We start from the raw sequence: 18,484 nt of genomic DNA, 5'->3' as shown, positions 1-18,484 counted from the left end.
GTCTTTAATTGAAAATATATTAAACGATGGTTATCAGTTTTTGAATATTTCTTAATGAAGAAAATATTAGGCTACATTTGTGCTTTTCTTTTGCTCTGAGACCGATTGTCTGACGAATGTTAGCCTACAGACCACGACACAGACATTAGAGCCAGCAGCAGATTTCGAAACCATTTGCCGAGATAAGGCTGTTGTCGGTGGTGTACCATGAGCGCTGACCGCCCAGTCATCTTGATGGCTAGCTAGTTCCGAAAACGTCAGAGTAAATTTTCAAATTGTCTCTATCTTGATACATTGACCACAGATTTGAAGTTAAAGTCGCACTGAAATGAATAAAGCATTGTGTCCCATTTTGGTTCACATAATTAGTCATAGTGTTCACCTATTCAACGATGTATGCCCCAAAAAATTACAAAATTCTACTTTTGTTGTAATCTTATATTAGAGTATATAATTTCTTACTTCCTGGAAAACAGTAGGTCACGTGCAATGACGACAACAGGTAGATTTTAGGCCAATAATCTCACGACATCCACCCGTCAATCAACGCTATCCTTCTATCGAATCTGTCTAATGTTCTTAAAACCCGTCCACTTGTCAATGTTCCAATCAAATTCCTCTAAACATATGTCCCACCCTCATAGCTTGTTTGCGTCGGAAATACGTCAAACTACGGAAGTTAGATGATCTAAAACGTCCGTTTCAGTGCGACTTTAAACAAGTACATTACAGCCTAAAAATCTTTAAATGAAATTCTGTGACACAACAACAGTAGTATTTTGGAAATGTGTGACATTCTTTTGTTCCTTGCTCATAGCCCTTGGTTTGAATTGTGGGTCTGAAAGCCCTCAAAACTGAGATTTATATTGCCCTCTCCCTTACCCCTACACTTGACACTAGGGCTTGGTTTAAAAAATCGATTAATCGATTCTGAATCAAATGATCTTTTATTTACCATTTACAATCGATCTTTTATTTAATGAATGAATGAATAAATGAAGGAATGTATAGTTCATTAATTCATTCAATGATTCATTCATTCATTCATTCATTTTTGGGACTAGTATTGATGTGTTGCATAACTTGGCAGTCATGTAATTACAAAAATGGTTACAGCAAAAAAAAAAAAGGTTTTAGTAACATCAACCAGATCGATATTGAATCGAATCGAAATTGAATCGTGATAATCGATTCCGAACCTTGTGAATCGGAATCGAATCGATTCTTGAAATTCGACTCGATCCCCAGCCCCACTTGACACCCTCGAGGATTGGGGCAACCCTACCCCTAAACCTGAACACACAAAATTAAGTGTTAGGGTTAAGGGGTAGGGCCAAGGGGTGAATTGGGATTCAGCCTACATCTCCCTCTCCTCCCATTCTCCTCTCCCTCTCCCCGCTCTCCTCCCCCCTCTCCTGTCCTCTCCAGACTGTGAGGAGTGCAAGTCTTTCTTCATGGAGGAGTGTGAGCTCCATGGTCCTCCCCTCTTCATACTGGACACCCCGGTGGTCCTGGGGGTGTCTGACCGGGCCAGACTGACCCTCCCACCCGGCCTGGAGGTCAGGATGTCACAGATACCCGGGGCAGGGCTGGGGGTCTTCAACTGTGGAGAGGTTGTTGCCAAGGGAACCCACTATGGCCCCTACGAGGGGGAAATGAAGGAGAAGGAGGAGGCCATTGAGAGTGGATACTCCTGGATGGTGGGTATGAGGGCGGGTGTGTGTGTGATGTATGTGTGTGTCTGTGTCGTATGTGTGTGGGTGGGGGGTTGATGCTCCTCATGAACAAATGTTCCATAAAAAGATCAAGAATGATCCTAAGAATGATCTTAGGAGGGTTTTTTTCCTTTGTAAGATGACATAATGCGTCTCTGTGTTCTCAGATCTACAAGACCCGAAACTGTGACGAGTACATCGACGCTAAGAGAGAGACACACTCCAACTGGATGAGGTGAGAAGCCCGCGTTGTGATGATTTCTATCTACCCCCTCCAGTCACTCCCTACATCTCACCCACTTTTTCTCCCTCCCTCTCTTCCTTCATCCCCCTTTCCTCCTGTCACTTCCTCCCTCATTCACTTTTTTTTCTCAACGAAACCATTGCCCGCCCCTCCCCCCCAGGTATGTGAACTGTGCCCGTAATGAGGAAGAGCAGAATCTGGTAGCGATTCAGTACCATGGAAGGATCCTGTATCGCTGCTGTCGGCTGCTGGCTATCGGGGAGGAGCTGCTGGTCTGGTACGGAGAGGAGTACGCCAGAGAACTGGGCATCGACTTCGACTACCTCTGGGACAACAAGAGCACTGCTACAGGTCGCTGTCCTCACTCTCCCCTACCCTCTCTCTTCTCCCGATCCATCTCTCTCATCCACCCCTTTCCTTAGTGCTGAAAGAACAAGAGGTTTGCTAGTCATAGTAGTAACTGCTGTCCAAGTAGCTCTCCTCTACAGCTCTTATCTCTCCTCTATCGCTCTCCCTCACTTGAGCTCCCCCACTAGCTACATATAATCACTCTATATTTGAACTTGAACTACAGGTGTGAGAATACTTCTTAATGTTCTCTCTCGCTCTCCCAGGAATGATGTCAGAGTTGTCCCAGGCTCAGGTGTTCTCCTGCCCTCAGTGCCCATTCTCCTACACCTCCCAGATCTACCTCCACAAGCACATCAAGAGGAGCCATGACAACCTCTATGTCTCTCTGTTGAGGAGCGGAGAGATCAGACCAGAGACTCTCTTCTCATCCTCTCGATCACTCCCTATCACCACCTCCAACACCCCCCTCACCCCAGCTCCCGTCAGGAGAGATACGGACAGACACCAGCGTGTTCATAACCGAGAGAAGCCGTACCACTGTGACCAGTGTGGGAAGAACTTCAGTCAATCAGGGGGCTTTAAGAGACACCAGCGTGTTCATACACGAGAGAAGCCGTACCACTGTGACCAGTGTGGGAAGAACTTCAGTCAGTCAGGGGACTTTAAGAGACACCAGCGTGTTCATACAGGAGAGAAGCCGTACCACTGTGACCAGTGTGGGAAGAACTTCAGTCAGTCAGGGGACTTTAAGATACACCAGCGTGTTCATACAGGAGAGAAGCCGTACCACTGTGACCAGTGTGGGAAGAACTTCAGTAAATCAGGACACTTTAAGAGACACCAGCGTGTTCATACACGTGAGAAGCCGTACCACTGTGACCAGTGTGGGAAGAACTTCAGTCAATCAGGACACTTTAAGATACACCAGCGTGTTCATACATGAGAGAAGCCGTACCACTATGACCAGTGTGGGAAGAACTTCAGTTATTCAGGGGACTTTAAGATACACCAGCGTGTTCATACAGGAGAGAAGCCGTACCACTGTGACCAGTGTGGGAAGAACTTAACTGGGACAGGAGCCTTAAAGAAACTCCAGTGTGTTCATACAGGAAAGAGGCCGTAACAGTGTGGGAAGAGGTTTAGTTATCTGGGAGGTTTAAAGAGACCAGTGTTCCGGTAAGAGTCAATATCCAGAACTCTAGACACCATTTTTCATGCAACAGAAATGTATTGATCTTAGAGACATAATTGTAGACAACACAGAGAGAGACAGAGAGCTACTGTTCCTTTGGTTTTGTTTTTTTAAAGGTGTGAAAAGTGCAGGGAAATGCTTTGCTTCTGTTTCAATTTTAAAAGCACTTTGATGTAGAATCCTACATGATTTATTTTCTAATTTCTGGTAGCACATTGTCATTGGATTGGAGCAGGGACTGGGTTTCGTCTCATTGCTTTATCATCAGACCTGTGTTAGGAGTTCTACAACTAGTTCTACTAGGCCCTGGATGTGGCTTCTTAAGCATATAAGTAGGATACAATTGTTTTGTTTCTTATATGTGGCCCAACATTAAAATTTGTTTAATGTGTGATGTGGTCTTGCTTGTCACACCCAGTGTTCCTTTCTCTCACTTACTTGAACAGAATCTTCGGCCAAAAGATTGGCTCTGAAGGGACGTTTTCACAGAAACCGCAGTCAGACTAAATATGATAGCCTACTAAACAAATTGCCACCGACCACACATTCAGCACATCATACAAACACAATTCTGACAAAAGAATTCTTATGATTCCATGATAAGTACGTATAACCAACAACTCCGTTTGGCAGGAGAATTAGCTCCTGTATTATCCTCAGTGTGACTCGCTTATCCCTCTCATTCTATTATAATATTATGAAAAACCATTGCACCATTGAAGTACAGACAACTAATATACAGTATTAGTGGTGCTTTGTTGTCAATTTACCAAGGCGAGTCACAAGTTATGAGTCCTCACGTTTTATCTTCTAGCCTGGAAGCCAGTTTTTCTTGCAAAAAAAAAAAAAAGTTATATTTTTGCAATATAGACTGGGCCTCGTATCCACATAAATTTCCAGAAATTGCAGGATAACCGGGCCAATCGGGGTCTGCATTCTAACTGCTGTACTCTACCCCAGTGGAACGCAGTACCTGATTGGTTCCCATACAGTAGTTCATGACGTGAAATATCGGCCGCTGCTGGCAAAACAGTTATGGCGTCTCCCGAGCGTTAACATTAGTAGAATAAACAGCCATAAGTGCAGTTATTGAAGAAATAGACTATAAAAACAATGAAACAAGAAAACAGTATGCACTATCAGAGTTTCTCAGTGGAAAATACATTTTCACTGTTCTCCCAACTGGATTTGGCAAAAGTTTGACTTATCAACTTGCTCCGTTGGCGTCACGTTTTGTTAAACTGTTGTTTTGACATTTGTCTGTAAAGGCAAGAACTCCCTTCCACTGAAATGGGTCTGGGAGGCTAGAAGTCCAGGCTCTGCACATGTGCCTGGGTGAGCCAGATTAGATATCTACAGTAAACTTCATTTTTGTCAGCCCTAATTTATATATTGAGTCACCACACTCTCAGTCACATTATGTTCAAGTCTCGAGCCAAGTTAAAGTCTTGAGTCACATATGTTCAAGTCCAAATGAATGTTCAAATCTGTGACTCCATACTGACTCAAATCCAATTCATGTGACGTTATTCTCCATCTGGTCCCGTACTCCAGAGCAGGCCATTCAGTGGCAGAAGCTCTAGGTCCGGTCCTGCTGCTCGGGGCGCCGTATGGTGTTGCGAGGTTTGATCTTCAGAGAGAGCTCCCACAGGGCCTCCTCTGCTAGGTGGTCACTGAAGTCGTTGAAGAAGGAGACAATGTCGTCATTGTGTTTGAAGTCGTAATGCCTGCAGAGAGAAACCCACAGGTACACACACACACACACATGAATGTAAACAAGCTCTGCTCAACACATCTTGAACATTTTAGACAAAGTCCTGTAGTTCCTTTTTATGCAGTGACCAGTGATGTATGGGTTCCTGTTTACAGAAACCAATGAGGGGTGGTTCCTGTTTGCAGTAACCACTGGGAGTTGGGACACTGTAAAGTAGGAGAGAGATCCTGTACGTACCCTTGCTGGAAGCACTTCATGCTGTCCAGGATGTTGAACTGCTGCCAGCGCTTGGAGAAGTTGACCTTCCCCTCCAGCAGGTCCGGGTTCCCCAGGTGGACAAATGTCAAGTCCTGCAGGATCAGACCCCTGGATGGACAGGAGAGAGACGCATAAAGGCCGGCAGACGGGTACTATAAATATTTGACATTTTGCCTGTATTTGAATCAGAATTAAACATGCATTTCAAAAGGTTGTAGAACCAATCATGTCATAGTAAGAGTACCAACAGGTTTTACGTATACTTCCAGGTAGGGTATATATGGGTACTTGCAGTACAAGTAGGGTATATAGGTCCATCCCAAAAAATTTGAATATTGTGAAAAAAAGTTCATTATTTTCCATAATTTCATTCAAAAAGTAAAACTTTAATGTATTCTAGATCCATTACACAAAGTGAAATATTTCAAGCCTTTTTTTGTTTTAATCTTTATGATTGTAGAGTATGTTCAGTATGTGGCACAAATGACTGCATCAACGTGGAACGTGGCATGGAGGCAATCAGCCTTGAAATATTTCACTTCATGTGTAATGAATCTATAATATATGAATGTTTCACTTTTTGAATTATATTACAGAAAATTATGAACTTTCCACAATATTCTAATTTTCTGAGATGCACCTGTACATGGGTACGTACAGGTAGGGTATACATGGGTACTTACAGGTAGGGTATACATGGGTACTTACAGGTAGAGTATACATGGGTACTTACAGGTAGAGTATACATGGGTACTTACAGGTAGAGTATACATGGGTACTTACAGGTAGGGTATACATGGGTACTTACAGGTAGGGTAAACATGGGTACTTACAGGTAGGGTATACATGGGTACTTACAGGTAGAGTATACATGGGTACTTACAGGTAGGGTATACATGGGTACTTACAGGTAGGGTATACATGGGTACTTACAGGTAGGGTATACATGGGTACTTACAGGTAGAGTGTACATGGGTACTTACAGGTAGGGTATACATGGGTACTTACAGGTAGGGTATACATGGGTATGTCGGCTGGACTTCGGCCAGTGCTGTTCTGTAGGCTCTGAAGGAACAGGAGCTGTCTATCAGGGAGCAGTATTCCTGTAAACTCTGAGAACAAACAGACACACACACACATTCAGACAAGGCCATACCGCCCCCTCCCCCCCTTAACTCTGAGAACAGCCGCCCCCTTACCTGACCAAGCTCAGTTCTGATTGGTGCACCTGGCCAAGACAAATTCATATTGGACCTCCAGCCCAGCTCACCTCAGATGTTTGTTTCTGCCACTCCAGTCTTCGTAAGGGGGCGGAGTCCAAGGCTGACAATATGGCCAGGTAGGAGTTGAAATTGTTCAGCTTCCGTAAGTGCTGTTTAAAGCAGGGAGGGAATTACAGTCTCTCCGGTTAAAAGGCGTCTTGATTGAGCAGCTCTTTGAACGAATAATCATTGTGTGTCGACATACCTTCATGACTTTGATGAATTTGAGGAGAAGCTTCTCCCTGTCCTGGGCTCTCTCCTGCAACATGATGACAGAACGCACCCTGAAGGACACAGACGGACGGTTAAACAGCGAGACAGACAGACAGATTTCCAAGACTGACAGACAGATGCACACGCAGAGGCAGACACAGGAGTCAGTCAGACGGACCAGTAGGACATGTTGTTGAAGTGTTCGGTGAACTGTGTCAGGTTGGGACTCCTCTCCTCATTCTGCTCTTTGGCCCAGAGCAGCACCTCAGGGATCTGACAGACGGACAGACAGACAGAAGAGAGACAAGTTAGAGAGAGACAGGTAAGCTAGAGAGACAACTTATTTATGTGCCAAGAGACAGTAGCCTATAACTACACTGCTCCAAGAAATTAAGGGAACACCAGTCATCAATCATCATTGCGGATCTCCATGAACAAAATAACTTAAGTTGAAAATCTTTATTGATTACATTGTGCAATTCGCCGAGAACAAAATGACGATCAATGGAAACCAAAATACTTAACCCATTGAGAGCTGGATATGATTAAGTGTGAGTAAGTGTTCCCTTAATTTTTTTGAGCAGTATATATATAGTTATGGAAGAGAGAGAGACAGGTTAGGGTTAGGCAGGTTAGTGAGGTCAGGATGGGGGGCGGTCCCTCACCTCTATCTTGTAGAAGAGCTCAGCGTCTAGCAGTGTGAGCTGCTCAGCGATTTCAAGGCTACGGAAGTCATTCAGCGTTCCTGGCCTGAGAGGAGAGGGGGGGGGGGTAGAGAGGGGAGAGAGGGTCAGGAGAGGATGTGGCCTGTACACTTTGGGGTACCTTGTGTATGTAGCTTGTGTGTGTCTGTGTGTGTTTGCGTACCTGGCGGCCACGCCGCGTGCGGCCAGCGGGCGGAGGGACAGGGTGGTGCTCAGCAGCGTCCTCCGCTGCTCCAGCTTACCCAGGATGTTGGAGCGGAGGCGGCGGGCCAGACTGAGCTCTCCACCAATCAGCAGCCTGAACACCAGCTCCATTAGCATACGCAGTAGCTCCTCCTCCAGCTCTACCTCACTGGGATGAGATGAGGGGGGAGGAGGAGAGGTAGTATGGTGGGAGGGAGAGAGGGGTAGAGGTAGTATGGTGGGAAGAGAGAGAGGGGGAGAGGTAGTATGGTGGGAGGGAGAGGGGAGGAGAGAGAGAGAGGTAGTATGGTGGGAGGGAGAGGGGGTAGAGGTAGTATGGTGGGAGGAGAGAGAGGGGGAGAGGTAGTATGGTGGGAGGGAGAGGGGAGGAGAGAGAGAGGTAGTATGGTGGGAGGGAGAGGGGGTAGAGGTAGTATGGTGGGAGGAGAGAGGGGGAGAGGTAGTATGGTGGGAAGAGAGAGAGGGGGAGAGGTAGTATGGTGGGAGGGAGAGGGGAGGAGAGAGAGAGAGGTAGTATGGTGGGAGGGAGAGGGGGTAGAGGTAGTATGGTGGGAGGAGAGAGAGGGGGGGAGGTAGTATGGTGGGAGGGAGAGGGAGTAGAGGTAGTATGGTGGGAGGAGAGAGAGGGGGAGAGGTAGTATGGTGGGAGGGAGAGGGGAGGAGAGAGAGGGAGAGGTAGTATGGTGGGAGGGAGAGGCGAAGAGAGGTGGGAGGGAGAGAGTAGAAAGGAACAGCAGTAGAACCTTTAAGTCTTGCATAGTCAGACCTATCTTCACACTTTGTTTACAGTCACACTGTGCCAGCACTGGAGAAAAGTCTGGCTGCATTCATTACCATTTGGAGAAAAAAACGCTGTATTTCTTTAAAACAATCACAATCGTCTTGGGCAGAGCGGTTGCCAGGTTGTTGTTGTTTCACGTAGTGAAGTAAGTAAGTAGGTAGCGGGTTCTCGAGCCTAGTGGCCCATAGGGCAGGAGCCTATCTCCTGATTCCTTAGTGTGAGGCAGCTTGATATACAAGTACACCCACTGGACATGACACTAGTGTGTCGCAGGGACTTACTCCCATGCCGAGTGCCATTTTTTATAGTCTTAGTTATGACTCGACCGGGGATCGAACCCCCAACCTACCAATCTCAGGACACTCTAACCACAAGGCCACTGAGCTGGTCTTCATGTAGTGACGGGGACTTTGAAAACGGTAACACTCAGATAGCAGAAGGGGAGGAATCTGGATTGAATCTGATTGGCCAGAGAGAGAGAGAATCTCCGTCGTCACTGATTGGTCAGTGATAAACCCAATGACAAGCCTTATCTCCAAAACCTACATCTGGTGAGTCGGACTAGAAACTTAATCAGAACTAGCAGGCCTACAGTTATCCGCTAACTTACACACTACTCTACAAGCGAGCGAGATACCAGCTGTATGGATCTGGGTTAGTGGACCTACCAGAGCTCGTCTACGACGCGGACCAGGAGGCAGAAGCTGTTCTGGCTGACCGTCTTCCTGCTACCGTCCGGGCTGTGGCAGAACCGGCTGTATGTGCTTCAGCGTCAAGGAGCCAGACCCTCCTCACAGAGGACATGTACACAATAATCTATACAGAACAGTTTATCTCTGTATCAAGGGATATCAGAGCTTTACATTTCTATGAAAGATATCTATGGTGTATATTTCGGGTGTAGCATATAAAATATGCATACTGTATCTCCTAGAGATATCTAGGATCTATGTAATATATTTCTATGAAGGATCTACAGTATATATCTCGGGACTAGTATTAAAAATATGTACTGTATATGTACTGTATCTACTTCTAGAGGTATTTATCTATTTAATGTATTTCTATGGAGGATATCTAAAGTGCAGCTTCTTGATGAGGTCCTCAGGAGTGATGAAGGTTCTGTAGGTGGTGAGGAAGGCCTCACTGTACATTACCACATCTGGAAGAACACAGAAGATCAAAACCTGATCTGAGCTTGTGAGGAGATATCCCCATCTATACAATTCATCCCTGCCCCTTCACATATGCCCAAGTACTGCGGAATTCGTGGAAGGGAATCTTTCCCGATCAGAATGAAAACAAACCACAATGAAAACCGCTCTCTGAACAACCTCTTTACCTCAAATTAAACTCTTTCCCTCAGAAAGCCGCTTCTCTCAGAATGACAACAAATGCGCAAAAGAATGACAAGCTGATTGTTTCCATAGAGACGACGCAAAGTGTCGCCCGAAGCATAAATGCAACATGTCGAGCGACATTTGTTGAGCAACACTTTTCAAGAAGCATAAATTAGGCTTAAAGGTACAGAACTGTTTCATATCCACTAGTCAACATGTACCTTCATGGTCTGTTTCCGTGGCGAGGACCAATAGGATGTCACGTGATCCTGCTCGCACATCTGGACCGTCGTCATTCTTATACAGATGGACATAAAGTTACTCTGACATCACCATGACAATACCATATATCTCTGTGTTGGGGGAGAAGATCCTGCAGGCCTTCTGCTTCATACGATCTATGAGGTTTAAGGGTTAAGAGGTTAGGGGTTAAAGGTCAGGGGTTACCTCCTGTTTGAGGGTGATCTGGGACATGATCTCGGAGTGGTTGACCAGAGAGAGGTCCTCCTGCTCCAGACTGCTGAGATCACTGAGGACAAAGTCAGAGCAGCATCACAACAAGGTGTCCAAGTATGTTTGTGATCTAAGTGTGTGTGTGTGTGTGTGTATGTGGTCTCACCAGTCCTCTGCCAGGTCCAGGTTGGTACACTGAGGATTGTCTAAACTCTGCATTTCCGGACAGTCCTCCGTGGCACAGGTGTCCTAAGAAGACAACAACAACAACAACAACAACGTGAGCCAGCAGAACCTGCCCCAGAAACCTGCCCCTACTCTCCTGCACCCAAGACACTTCATTGTGTGTGTGTGTGTGTGTGTGTGAGAGCGTGTGTGTGAGTGTGTGTGTGTGTGTGAGCGTGTGTGTGTGTGAGCATGTGTGTGAGCGTGTGTGTGTGTGTAAGAGCGTGTGTGTGTGTGTGTGTGTAGGATGATGGGTATCGTGCACCCCACCAGCTGTCTCTGTTTGGGCGGCAGGGCAGGCGGTGGCAGAGTGTGTTTGAGCTGGTAGGCCTCCTGGAAGTGGCGGTTCCTCAGCTGGTAGACGCTCTGGCTCTGGCTGCTCTGGTAGAACTGGGAGGGTTGGGGCTCGCAGTAGTCCTCCATGAAATGCATGTAGTTCTTTACTAGGAGGGACAGATGGAGTGGGGGAGAGAGGGAGGGATGGAGAGAGAGAGAAAGAAAGGGTTTCAGAACAAAAATACACCCACACAGTGAGCTGCTTACAATACTGCCACAAGCAAACGCATAGACAGTCTGTCTAATACTCACACAAACACAGTCTGTCTAATACTCACACAAACACAGTCTGTCTAATACTCACACAAACACAGTCTGTCTAATACTCACACAAACACAAACAAACACATTCTGTCTAATACTCACAAACACATTCACAGTCTAATACTCACACAAACAAACACAGTCTATCTAATACACAAACACACACAGTCTGTCTAATACTCTCACACACAAACACATTCTGTCTAATACTCACACAAACAAACACACAGTCTGTCTAATACTCACACAAACAAACACATAAGCTGTGTTCGGAATCGCTCCCTCACTTCCTATTCCCTATATAGGGTTCACCATGTAGTGAACTACCTAGGGAACGGAGAAAATGTAGGGTACATGCACTGTTCCCTGCAAATCAAGGTGAATTGTGGGTAATAAATAGTGGACTATATAGGGAACGAAAATTCCGTGGAGAATTCGGACACTACAAACAAAATGTCTGACGCCCTATATAGTGCACTATATAGTGAATAGGGAGCGATTCCGAACACAGCTAAAGTGTCTAATACTCACACAAACAAACACATACAGTCTGTCCAATACTCACACAAACAAACACATACAGTCTGTCCAATACTCACACAAACACACAGTCTGTCTAATACTCACACAAACAGTTTAATACTCACAAAAACAAACTACATCTGTCTAATACTCACAAACACAAACACACAGTCTGTCTAATACTCAGACAAACAAACACATACACAGACTGTCTAATACTCACACAAACAAACAAACAAACACACAGTCTGTCTAATACTCACAATTAAACACACAGTCTGTCTAATACTCACACAAACACACACAGTCTGTCTAATACTCACTGTGGCGGCTCTTCTCAGGTAGAGGGGGCGGGCTAAGAGGGGGGCCGTCCTCCTGGTGCATGCTGGGAAACAGAGGGATGAAGAGGGAGAAGGATGGCATGGTGGCTTCGTCCTGGTTCACGTTGTCATAGAGAGAAAGGCGGCGCTCTGGGGGGGCTTGATTTTGGGGGGCGTGGCCACGCCGCTTCTTCTCCGGCAGGGCTGGAGGAGGGGGTGTGGGGGGGGAGGAGGGCTGGAGAAAGGAGAAAGAGGAGGGCTCGTGGTTGTTGGCCTCAGCCACAGGGCTGAGAACGCCCCCTAGAGGGGGGAGGGCGTCCACACAGGACATGTCCTGCTGCAGGAAGTCATAGTCTGAATCATACGGGTCACTGGCTGTGTCTAGAGGGAACACACACACACACACACACACAATTATTATTATTATTATTATGTTACTGATAACAGAGTAGATAATGAAAATGCAAAAAAAAGAAAAAAAAGATCTATTTTAGTTAATCATCAATCAGATAATGTGTTAGGCTGTCGGACTTAGATGATATCCCAGATCGGGCGCATTTCTGTTCTATCTGGAGACCCTATCCTCCTACAGACCCCGGTTCTGTTCTATCTGAACATAGCTCTATATATATACATCCTCTACAGATGCCTGTCTTCCTATCTGTCTGCATGTCTGTCTGTCTGTTCTATCTGATCCTTGCACAACACTGTGCCCTGGTGAGGAAGGAAGCCCCAGCACGCATCACTTCCTCTCACAAAAGCAGAAATAGACCCTGCCCCCCCTTCCCAAACTCGTCCAGCTGGTATTGTTGTGTGCGTGTGTTTGTGTGTGTGTGTGTCCTAGCTCATACCCAGAGTCTCTGTGCTGGTGCGGTGTGGTCCATGTCCTGAGAGACGATTCAGCTGGTCACAGGAGCTGCTTCTGGAGGACAGACTGGAAGCGTCTCCACCCCACTGCTGACCGCCCCCGGACAACCGCTGCTCCAACGCACACTCGGCGCTGTCCTCCGACACACGCTCCGCCTCGCACTCCGGCGCATGCTTCCACACACTTTCTGATGCACAGTTCGCCTCCTGTGAAACGCAGAGGTACTGTCAACATCGGCGAGGGAAAGTAGTGCAGCAAATTAGGCCAGTGTGTGTGTGTGTGTGTGTATACCTGGATATGCAGGCCAATGCTGTTGGGTATACAGGTGATTCGTCTCATAGGGGCCACCACTGCTACCTTGGCGGGGCCAGCGGGGGCCGATGAACGCCTCTTAGGGGGGAGGGCCGGGGGACTGGGAGGGAAGGAACAGCATTAGCCAAAAACATCCCTCACCATCTAGGTTTCAATTCAATAACCTTTATTTAGACTCGAAGGACACATTTAGACTCCAAGGTTTGTGTTGTGTGTGTGCCTGCGGGTGTGCACCTATGTGTGCGTTTGCGTGAACCCGCGGATGCGTGTGTGTTTGTGTGTGTGCCCGCCCGCGGGTGTGTGTGTGTGTGTGTGAGAGAGCTCCCCAGCCAGTTCTCAGAAACGGCTCGCTCAGAGGAAGCCTCCTCTTTCACACCTCACTCTGCTGCTCTGTTCTCCCTCTGACACAACAGCACCCACGAGAACTATTAACACGACTGAACATCTGCGCGGCCACACCGCCGTGCGTTCCAGCAAGTCAAGCCAAGCACTGGTGAGTGATGGCTGGGGCTTCAGGTCGTCTACAACAACTAGCCTCTAGTGAGAGGGAGGGAGTAGAGGGCATCTATGTCCAGACAACATTCCTACCCGTTTTCTGACGTGTTCACGCCGAGGAGAGGGGGTTTAGGCGGAGGGGGCTCCTTCCTCAGGGACTGGGCAGATGACTGGAGACACGTTGTCGTCAGGGTCATACTCCCCCTGTCTTCTCCCTCACGGGCAGCTGCCTCTGCTTCTGAAGTTGTGGTAGAGGGGGTGTGTTCTGGATAGGTTGAGGCCGGGGCTGGGGTTGGGGTTGGGGTTGGGGTTGGGGCTGTGGTTGGGGTTGGGATTGGGGTTGGTTTGACTGGAGGTGTCTTCAACGTTTCCTCCTGTGGTTCCCTGGTCAGCCTGACCAGCTCCTGGGGACAGGAAGTAACAATGCGGTCATACTGGTAGACAGGAAGTCACTGTACAATGTCATTATGGTAATTTCCTCGGAGGGTAACCGTGGCAAGGCATACGGGCGTACGGGTTACCTTGACGCCATCCAGCACAGCTTTGATCACCGTGGTAACAGTACCCATGGTTTCTTTGTCGTCCAGTCTGGTTCCGTTCAGTAGGATTTGGTCGGACCAGCGGATGAGGTTGGCCAGGCTCTGGTAGATACAGGCCAGGCAGGCAGACACCGCTGAGCTAAAGGGGGCAGCAGTTAGGAGATTCAGATTAAGATCAGTTCATTGCCATGGTTTACACATACTAGGAATTTGTTTAGGTCGATGGTGCATACACTCATGGAGCCAACATTAGACAGGGTGCAGGACAGGACAGTGCAAATATAAAATACAATATATGTAAGAACGAAAAAGATTTTAAAAAGTACAAGGAGGAGGTAAGGGTCAGTGTTAGTAGTTAGGATATAAGAGTAAGTGTTAGCAGTTAGGAGGTAGGAGTCAGTGTTAGAAGGTAGGGGTTAGAGTTAAGAGGTAGGGGTAAGTGTTAGGAGGTAGGAGTCAGAGTTTGGAGGTAGGGGTCAGTGTTAGGAGGTAGGAGTTAGGAGGTAGGGTCATTGTTAGGAGGTAGGGGTTAGGAGTTAGGAGATAGGGGTCAGAGTTAGGAGGTAGGGGTCAGTGTTAGGAGGTAGGGGATAGGAGTCAGGGTAAAGTGGTAAGGGTTAGGGTCACTGCCCAGGGGTCAGGGATCAAGGTAGGGTGCAGTGTCAGCCTCACCAGGGCTGTATGGCTTCTAGCTGGACCAGAGGTAGAACTGCCTCCAGAACCTGGCTGGCAGAACCAGGCAACATTTCCAGAACTCTCCTGTCCAGCACCATCTTGTCCACGATGGTCTTGAAATACCTCAAAGCGCTGACCGCATCCTTCTCCTGCTCCTCTAGCTGACTTAGACACTACCCACACACATGCGCACACACACACACAAACACACGCACACACAAACACACACACGCACACACCATCGACTCACTTTTAATCCACATATAGCCTAGATTATTGACAAAATAAGATGCAAACGCGCACACAATCACACACCTTGTTGTTGTCCGGCTTCGGTGCAGTCTTTTGGACAGGTACTTCGAGAGGTCTGCTGACACACTTGTTCGACCGTCTGACCTTGGGAGAGTGGAACTTGTCCTTCAGCTTGGTCGTGAAGGAGGACAGCTGGGAGCGCGGGGAATCTGAGGGAGAGAGAAACAACGTCACACAGACCGGGAGATGGATGGAGAGAGAGGGATGTAGGAGAGGAGGGAGAGTATGTCTATACAAAATAACACATATTGACACACCCTTAATACACACTCACAAAGCAAAATCACAAAGCAATTGACTGTTTAGGTGTAGTGGTATATACAGAGGTGGATAAACTCTGACCAGTGCAGTTTACCCACAGTATTTATCCTCCATTGATTAATACAGTTGATCCGAAAATAGGTGAGTAAACTCTCAGCCTCACTTTAAAGAGGTGGGTAAACTGAGTTTACTTGGGTTTACCCTCCAATACCCCTGCTTATGACAATACAGTTTGTTATTTATTGTAGCTTGCAAAGTTAAAGGCTAAACTATTACTGTACACACAGACACACATACATTACTGTAGAGTTAGCTTCATAGTTAAAGAACACGGATGTGACAAATATAAATTTCAGGCAAAGTTTACCGTGCTTGCTCTCTATCTTCCCCGACATATTCACAGACGAGATTGGAGATAGTTCAATCGGAATTTATTATTATTTTAGTCCCATACTGTTGATGTACGAAATAGTTAGCTTTTAGCTAATAGTTAGGAACTCAGGACTCTCCGTTGGACAGTTAGACTAGCAAGAAGTTTAAAGTTTCTAGTTCCGTAAGTCAAACATCGCCGCCCTCCCAGTCGGGCTGCTGATGCTATAGATGCGGCTGCGCCTGCGCACAAACATAAAACGCCAAGTCCGTGCAGGCGGCTGTCGAACTGTTTTACCACTAGATGGCGCTCTGTATCTACCCACGGAATCCCTCTCTATACACGTTGAAGTTGTCCCACAAGCAAAGGTGCGTCATTCAGACAATCGAGTCTGTTGGTCATTTGATTATACTAGCTAGTTTATACAGTGTCACTATACAAATTGTAGTACACAGTGCCACATATCTAGTCTATAATATGTATATTATAACCATCACCATACATGTAAATGCAGATGACAGTAAATCTCACCACACGTTTGCATGTGCCAAATAAAGATCTGAATCTGATTTTGTTCTATAAGCTCTCCCCATAGACTGCCTGATTCCATAGCATCTTCCCTAATAAATCCGCACAGCCTCCAGCCTAAAAGGCTGTGCGTGTGTGTCTGTGCGTTTGAGCGAGTGTGTCTGTGTGTTTGTGCGTGTCTGTGTGCGAGTGCGTCTGAAATATAAATGACAATTACTCAGCCTGGGCACGATCGCGCCTCAGCTTGTTCCTCAAAGAGAATTTACATGAGAGAGAAAGAGAGGCAGGGAGGGAGGGAGAGAGACAGAGAGAGAGAGGGGAAAAAGAGAGAGGCAAGGTCAGGAAGGGTGACGGGGGTAGGGGGGAGAGAGACAAGTTGAGGAAGGGTGATAGAGACATCATGCTGTACTTTAATAGTTTTTCGGGATCTTTTACACACTATAGTTGATACTCATACCAAGAAACGCCAATGAAAAAGTTTTACCAACTGGCAACACTCACTCCTCCCCAGAGTAATTGTTCACTTAAAAATCAGAGATCCGTATTATTACTTAATAAAGAGAGATGTAGTCTTTTAGGCGGTATGTCTAGTACTAATTGTGTTAGAAACCATTGTACCCTCTCTCTCTCACACACACACACACACACACACACACACACACACACACACACACACACACACACACACACACACACACACACACACACACACACACACACACACACACACACAAACTTCGGTGCAGTAATGTTCAATGACAGACTAAAGTTAAGGATCTTCCTGTCTGAGTATAGGTGACCTCCTCAGGATGCTGTCAGACAGCTGAAGCCTTCCTCACATCCATCAGCCTGTCACACACACACACACACGCATGCAAGCACAAACACAAATGCACACGCGTACACACACGCACAAACATGCACGCACGCATACACACACACACACAGACACCCACACATACCCACAGCACTGCAACAGCAAAACTCATCAATCAATACATAATTTAACGGGCAGTATGCAGATGCAGTGTGTGTGTGTGATGCAGTGTGTGTGTGTGTGTTAGAACTTATGTTAACGAGATATGTGCATGGGATATCAGCTTGAAAGATATTCAAATAGATTTCCCATCAAAACGAATCCTGAACCTTGCTACTCATTGGGATGCAAGCTTCCGTATTCTCCCTCCACTCACACACTCGGTGGGAATATGACAGACTAACTAACCGTTAAGACACACATCAAGAAGGATGAAGAATTTCTATTCAGATAGTGAATGTTCTCATTATGTGGATGATCTAAAGACATATACCAGCTTTTAAGTGTCTTGTCCTTTCATCTGCTGTATCCACCGAATGGACTTGAAATAATCGAAATCAATCAATGTGTAAAGAATATAGGCTAATTTAGGACTGCAAATACAATAACATGTATATCTCTAGTAGTGTGTGTATGTACGAGTGAGTGAGTGGTTGAATTTGTGTGTACATGTATTTGCGTGTGTGTGTATATATATATATATGAGTGAGTGAGTGGTTGAATTTGTGTGTACATGTATTTGCGTGTGTGTTTGTGTGTGTGTGGTAGTCGTCTTCACCTGCAGACCATCAGCCACCAGAAAGACTCCAGTCTCCCCAGTCTGTCTGAGGGAGAAGTAATGAATCCCATAATGAGAGTCGGATAAACATCCCATGCATTATTCATCCAGAGTAAAGGTTACTCATGTTCTGCCATCATGAATACAATTTCATCAAAGTAAATGATTACATTCCATGAACCCACATCAAACATTTTACTGTTCAATCCATTACAATGAGGACAGGAGAGGAAAGGGCACTATTGGCTCTCTGCCAGGGTGATCACGGCAGCCTCTGATTGGCTGATAAAGTAGGAAGTGATCAGCGGTGGTTTGCGCCCCCTGTGACCTACCCCAGACCCCCTCCCCAGGTCTCCTGTGGATTAACAAGCCGAATGACAGCTCCTCTGACAGACACCCAGAGTCACACTCACTCACTCACCAAGCACCTG

At 46.5% G+C, this 18,484-nt stretch overlaps 1 protein-coding gene across 1 annotated transcript; it reads right to left on the bottom strand.

The window, feature by feature from the left end:
* Positions 1–5,081: 5,081 nt before the first annotated feature.
* Positions 5,082–15,955, bottom strand: rapgef1a (Rap guanine nucleotide exchange factor (GEF) 1a; the record flags this gene model as incomplete). The annotated part of the gene is made up of 22 exons (XM_084439669.1): positions 5,082–5,229; positions 5,454–5,582; positions 6,483–6,586; positions 6,745–6,846; positions 6,942–7,020; positions 7,128–7,222; positions 7,615–7,699; positions 7,817–8,005; positions 9,307–9,393; positions 9,710–9,800; positions 10,200–10,275; positions 10,426–10,507; positions 10,598–10,680; positions 10,927–11,099; positions 12,102–12,302; positions 12,950–13,172; positions 13,258–13,378; positions 13,994–14,177; positions 14,288–14,451; positions 14,985–15,160; positions 15,303–15,448; positions 15,928–15,955. The coding sequence occupies 22 exons, from the start codon at positions 15,953–15,955 to the stop codon at positions 5,082–5,084; spliced, it is 2,766 nt and encodes a 921-aa protein (XP_084295795.1).
* Positions 15,956–18,484: the final 2,529 nt, after the last annotated feature.

This window comes from Borostomias antarcticus (assembly GCF_949987555.1).
Source record: "Borostomias antarcticus genome assembly, chromosome: 6".
In the NCBI taxonomy this organism is placed as follows: Eukaryota; Metazoa; Chordata; class Actinopteri; order Stomiiformes; family Stomiidae; genus Borostomias; species Borostomias antarcticus.
This window is presented reverse-complemented; position numbering and strand designations above follow the sequence as displayed.